At 39.8% G+C, this 6,638-nt stretch overlaps 1 protein-coding gene across 1 annotated transcript; it reads right to left on the reverse strand.

Annotated features, from left to right (window-relative positions):
- Positions 1-463: 463 nt before the first annotated feature.
- On the reverse strand, positions 464-3,773 carry DCAF4L2 (DDB1 and CUL4 associated factor 4 like 2). The gene has a single exon (XM_055284846.2). It carries the CDS (start codon positions 3,702-3,704, stop codon positions 2,517-2,519), a length of 1,188 nt encoding a protein of 395 aa, XP_055140821.1. The 5' UTR covers positions 3,705-3,773; the 3' UTR covers positions 464-2,516.
- Between the last annotated feature and the right edge of the window lie 2,865 nt (positions 3,774-6,638).

Consider the following 6,638-nt stretch of genomic DNA (forward strand, 5'->3'; position numbering starts at 1 on the left):
TTACATTAGGGTTCATTCTTTGTGTTGTACAGTTCTATGAGCTTTGACACTGCACGTCATCCATCCATCATTACAGTATCATGCAGAATAATTTCACTACCCTAAAAATGCCTGCACTGCACCTATTGACCTCTTTCCCCTCCTGCTGAACTCTGGGAAACCACTGATATTTTTAACCATCTCTATAGTTTTGTCTTTTCCAGACTGCGATATAGTTGGAATTATACATACATAGCATTCTCAGATTGGCTTCTTCATAAGTACTCATGATTCCTCCATGTCTTTTTGCAGCTTAATAGCTCATTTATTTTTATTGCTAAGTAAAAGTATGTATACTAGTTTGTTTATCCATCACTTTTTGAGGAACATCTTGTTTGTTTCTGGTTTCTGGTAATTATAAATAAAGTTGCTACAAACAAAAATTGTAATAGAATAATGAATGAAAACAATACATAATCATTGCTTTATTTGCACTTATTTTATTTGCAAGTGAGGGTAAACAGATTCGCAAGTTACTTAGTCGTTACGTTTTCTTTTGTCAACTGCCCATAGCTGCTTTTGGACTTTTTAAAAAAAATTACATCTGCAGCTAGTTCTTATTGAATGCTTACAATGTAAAAGGGACAATGTATACATCCTTTAAACCAATATCTACTTTATGATTTAGTTTTATTATCTAAGACATTTTACAAAGAAATAACAAGTACAGCTTACACAATTTCCCGTCACACAAGTACAGCTTACAGAATTTCTCCTGTCACACATCAAGTATCAAAAACTAATTTAACTGATTTCAAAAATCTAAGCACCTAACCACTCTTTTGTACCTTCTCTATTGATCTATTCCTCTATCAATATGTAATATTACATTAACGTCATTTATATCCTGACATCACCTCCAATCTACAGAATTGGACGTTTTAATAGTTGCCTAAAACTCAGCATTATTCTCTTCACCTAAAATTTTTTCACCTCAAATCCTCCCCATTTTAGTAAATGACACCAACCATCCACCAGTCCTAAAGTTAACAAAAAAGCTGCAATCTTTATGCTGTCTTTCACTTTCTAAATTACTCTCATCAGCAAGTCTTACTAATAATACCTTCGAATGATCTTCCAATGCAATCATTTCTATTTTTCTGATTATTTCTACTTCTCATAGTCAGGTCCAAGCCATCATCATTCCCTTGCCTGACCAACTAGAACAGTGTACTGTTTTCATATTTTTATTTTTGAGGTATTATATAAAGTGTGACATGTATAGACATACAAAATATGTATGTATCAAGAATCAAGAAAAAGAAAACAGCATTTCTAAAGTTTCCCCATGTTACTTCCCAAACAATATCCTAAAAATAAAAGGGAAAAAAACAAACAATATCCTTTCTTCCTTCCACAGAGATACCTACTATTCAACTGTAATCACCATAGATGAGCTTTTACTGCTTTTGAACTTTAGAACTGAATCAGTTTGTACTCATTTCTACCTACATTTACAATCATGTTGAGATTAATCCAGTTTCATATAGCAATTGTGCCTTATTTTATATTACGCTTTATCCAATTGTATGATTACAGCACAAATTATTTATCAATCTTAGCATACTGTAAAGTCAGATCATTTCCAGGCTTTCGCTATTAAGCAGTAGCCAATAACTTTATTACACGTTTTTGGTTTTTTTTTTTTTGTCTTTTCTAGCTTATTGTTGGTAGAAAAACAGGCTAACACTTTGAATAAACATCTCACAAACTGCCGCTCCTAGATTACAAAAAGTCAAAGCCAATTATCTTTGACACTGAGCCCTTGAATCTGACATTCAAGTCACAATAATAGAAACCGGAGCTGCTGTACCTTACATTCTGGAAGATGCCTCAACAAAAGCACGTTAAGGACTGTTTAAAACTTTTATTATTTAAAAAGATCCACCTTTCCTCCCATTGCCTATGGAAAATAATAAAAGGAGAATCTCAGAGATCTGCTATTGAGTTTGAGAAGGCCAAGTTTAATGATTCCAAAATGTAGCCTTAAAAACTTCTGTAGAGACCCAGATAAATGACCTCCCCCCTCCTCTCCTTTCCCACTGGCCTCTTCAAGTACAGATGATGTATGTATTTCTGGAACCCAGGTAGGACTAGTCAAATAGTCTCATGCTTCTCTAAAAGGCTTCTGGTGAAAGTAGTTTTAATTTATTTTAGTTTCTGCCAATCTTCAGTCCTTAGAAAAGTATTTTTTTGTTAAAAAAAAAAAGGGGGGGGATAACTATTCTAAGGTATTCAACAAGAAAAGGAAATAGTTATCTTTTATGAAAAGGACTTTCAAGCTCTCTAAGCCCAGTTTAACTGAAACAACTTTACAGAACTATCTTCACATAAAACAGCACCTTACCCCTAGCAGCCGGATGGATGGGATCTACAAACACCGAACATCTCTTAAAACGCGCTCATAGAAACGGTAATACGATACTCTTTACTCCTTTAAGTCAAATCCACGTTCCTCCGGGCTGCACCCTGAAGAATTAACCGTAGGAGAAACAATAAAGGTCCTCCCGGACAGCCATGAGCAGCCCTGGTGCTCCTCGGAAGCCCCCGAGGCGAGAAGAGAAGGCCACACTGGGAATGTCGTTCTCTGAGGCGGGGTATGGAGAGGGTATGGTTGTGAGCAGGTGGCCATGACGGAGGCTCCAGATTCTCGTATAGCAGTCCTGGCCCACGGCCGCCACGACTCCTTCTTCCTCGTTCACATGCAGGGGCAGGTAGGCGGAGTTATTCACATGACCTTCGTACTGTGTTACACATTTAGTGGCCCTCAAGTCCCACAGCTTGATCGTTCCAGTCATGTCTGATGCCACCAGGAATTGCCCTTCTTGGAGGATTTGCACAGAGGTCACTGCTGAATCATGGGACAGGCAAATGGCCTTCCACCCCCTGCCTTGATTTCCACAGCGCAGATCAATGCCAAAGATCTCCCCAGAGCGACAGCCATTAAACAGCAAAGGAGTCATGATTGCAAACTGCTGGGCCAAGACATCACTGCTAGTCCCAAATGACTGCTGGTGTCCCGTTACCACGTTGGTCAACAGGACCTGCTGAGACAAGCCTGTACTGAAGCAGTGATATGCGTGGATGCTCAGGGACCAGGCACAGGACCAGGCATCAGGGATCTGGAAACTGCAGAGCATGCCAGGCCGACGTATTCCTGGGTAGCTACCTACGAACAGTGACGCTGGGAGCAGCACGGCACAGCTTGGAATACCTGCAAGTCCCACGAAGCACAGCAGAAGGTGGGAATCCAAGTGATTCAGTGAGGCCCAGCACATAGAATTCACCTTCCGATTAGGGACGTAGAGGCTTTTGTGAGGGTATACCCGGAGCTCAGGGGTCGTCAGGCCTCGCATGGTGATGATGCCGTACTTGGAGCCTCCAGCTTCGACTTCGTTCACTGTGAAGAGCTGGTCAGTGTTGGTATTCGCCAGTATGCGGTTAAATCGGTCGCTTGCCAAAGAGGAGGGATCCCCGCTATGAATCTGGACCTTTTTCCTCTGCATGCAGCTTACACGCAGCTCGCGAGCTAAACGGCAATAGTTGGCGAATCTGAGGAAACCTAGCTGGTTCTTTCGTAGCATGGAAGGTGCATTCAGTCCCGCTCTGACTGTCTTTTTCTGCTTGTCTGCTTCCTCCAGCAGTCGCGGTCTTTTGCTCTCCATTTCGTTCGATGGAAGTTCTCCCTCCTGAGGGGAAGTTGTGTCCGGAGAGTCAGAGGAAGTACCGCTTCTTTACAAGCACAACTTGGCACGGAAGAACTTCCTGCTGCGCCTGCGCCTGTGCGTATGAGGTCGACCCGGACGAGATTCTTCGTCGCCTTGGCCCAAATCCCGAATGCTCTGAGGTGCCCTGACATAACTCGCCTTAGAATCGCGTGATCTGAAGCAAGAGTTCCGCTGCTTCTCTCAAGTTTTCCTCTACTCAGACAGCTGCTTTTATTCATTTCTATTCCTGTTTAGAGAGTCTTTTCCAGCCCCTCTTACACATGTCATAATAGCTGTATGCATACATTTCTCTTATTTACTAAGAAGTGAAATTAGCCCAGCACTTTGGGAGGCCGAGGTGGGCGTATTACGAGGTCAGGAGTTCGAGACCAGCCTGGCCAATATGGTGAAACCCGGTTGCTACTAAAAATACAAAAATGAGCCAGGCATGGTGGTGCGTGCCTGTAGTCCCAGCTACTCAGGAGGCTAAGGCAGAAGAATGGCTTGAACGCAGGAGGCGAAGGTTGCAGTAAGCCGAAATAGCGCCACTGCACCCAAAAAAAAAAAAAAAAGTGAAATTGGAGGGTTATTAGGTAGACATATATAGCTTAAGTAGATATTGACAAACCAATTACACTCTTGTCAAAAATGTATATATATCCTTGCCAATTCTTGTTGGTCAGTTTACATTTTAGAAATAAATAATTTATAACTGTTTTTGTCTTCCAGTTGAAAGATTGCCATTATTATTATAAAACATTCCTTTTTAACTTTTATTTATTGATTGATTTTATTTTTGTGAGATGGAGTCGTGCTCCCTTGCCCAGGCTGGACTGCAGTGGCGTGATCTTGACTCACTGCAAGCTCCGCCTCCCGGGTTCACGCCATTCTCCTGCCTCAGCCTCCCGAGTAGCTGAGACTACAGGCGCCTGCCACCACACCTGGCTAATTTTTTGTATTTTTAGTAGGGACGGAGTTTCACTGTGTTAGCCAGGATGGTCTTGATATCCTGACCTTGTGATCTGCCCACCTTGGCCTCCCAAAGTGCTGGGATTACAGGCATGAGCCACTGCGCCCGACCAAATTTATTTTATTTTATTTTATTTTATTTTTATGTATTTTATTTTTTGAGATGGAGTTTCACTCGTGCAATGGCTCAATCTCAACTCACTGCAAGCTCCATCTCCCTGGTTCAGGCCATTCTCCTGCCTCAGCCTCCCAAATAGCTGGGACTACAGGCGCCGCCACCATGCCCGGCTAATTTTTTTGTATTTTTGGTAGAGATGGGGTTTCACCATCTTAGCCAGAATGGTCTTGATCTCCGGATCTGGTGATCCACTCGCCTCGGCCCCCCAAAATGCTGAGATTACAGGCTTGAGCCACCGCGCACGGCCAACTTTTATTTTTTTAAATCTGTGTTCTCTGATATTAAATTATCCTTATCCTTAAACCCTTCTTGTCTAGTATTTATATATGCAACCAAGATTTCTGGTTGATAGTGTTTGCTGTACCTTTTCTCACCTTTTACTTTCAACTTAAATTTGTTCTATTATGTAAATGGGTTCATATAAACAATATATTGCTGGTAAGTTTTTATCCAGTATAATAATTTTTACCTTTGAATGTGAGTGTCTAGGCAAGTTAATTTTTTAACTAACCCCTTTAAAAATTCTTGAACAGTCTTAGATTTACAGAGAAATTACAAAGATAGCATAGAGCCTTCTCACATACTCTGCACCCAGTTTCTATATTATTAACATTTTACACTAGAATGATAAATTCATTGCACTAATAAACCAATATTGATACTTTATTAACTGAAGTCCATATTTTATTCATATTTCCTTAATTTTTATCCAGTGGCCTGTTCCTGTTCAAGGAACATGATATAATATTAATCATGTTCCCTTGTGCTTCTCTTGGCCATGACCTTTTCTTATACTTTCCTTACTTTTTATATATATGACAGCGTTGAGGCATATTGGTCACATATCTTATAGATATCTCTCAGTAGAGAGTTGTCTGATGTTTTTCCCATACTAACACTGGGATTTTATGTTTTTGGAGGAAGACAACAGAGGAAAATGCCATCCCATTAAGGGTGCAGACTATGGACATGACTTATTGTCATTGATGTTAACTTTGGTCACCTGAATAAGGTAGTGTTTCTTGGGTTTCTCCACTGTATGCTGTAAACATCTCTCCCTCTCTTTTCATACTGTACCCTTTGAAAGGACGTAGCTTTGCACATCTATCACTTCAGGAGTAGGGATTTATGCTTTAGTTTCTTGAGGGCAGAACATGCACATCAATTATTAGGAATTATTCTATAAGGGAGATTTTTATAGGTGTCTTTATTAATTTATTTATTTATATAGTATGGCCTCTTGAATATTTATTTTATACTTCATTTATTTATTTGCTAAAATTGTCCCAGCTTTGACTATTGAGAGCTCTTATGGCTCCTGTGATTGATTGCCTATAGTTAACTGCATGGTTAGCTGTACTCTAAAAGCTTGAGACTACTTGACACCAGAGCCCTTATCTTAGACTTAACTATGTGATAAAAATTATAATCATTTTTTACAGCTTTGATTTTGAAGTACTGTATATTGCATCATTCCAAAAAAAGTACACTTTGGATGTGGAAATATTTGAAGAAGAAATGGAGATTTTTTTTAAATGATAACAACTTGTATTAATAATATCTGAGAACTACCATATATTCTTAGGATTTGTAGAATCCCCAGGTAGGGTATCAAGAAGTAGAAGTAAAGGCTTTAACCATTAAATATATTTTTTCTTGTAAATTTTTTATTTTTTTATTTCAATAGTTTTGGGGGAACAGGTGGTGTTGGGTTACATGAATAAGTTCTTTAGTGGTGATTTCTG

Source organism: Symphalangus syndactylus, chromosome 7, assembly GCF_028878055.3.
Source record: "Symphalangus syndactylus isolate Jambi chromosome 7, NHGRI_mSymSyn1-v2.1_pri, whole genome shotgun sequence".
In the NCBI taxonomy this organism is placed as follows: Eukaryota; Metazoa; Chordata; class Mammalia; order Primates; family Hylobatidae; genus Symphalangus; species Symphalangus syndactylus.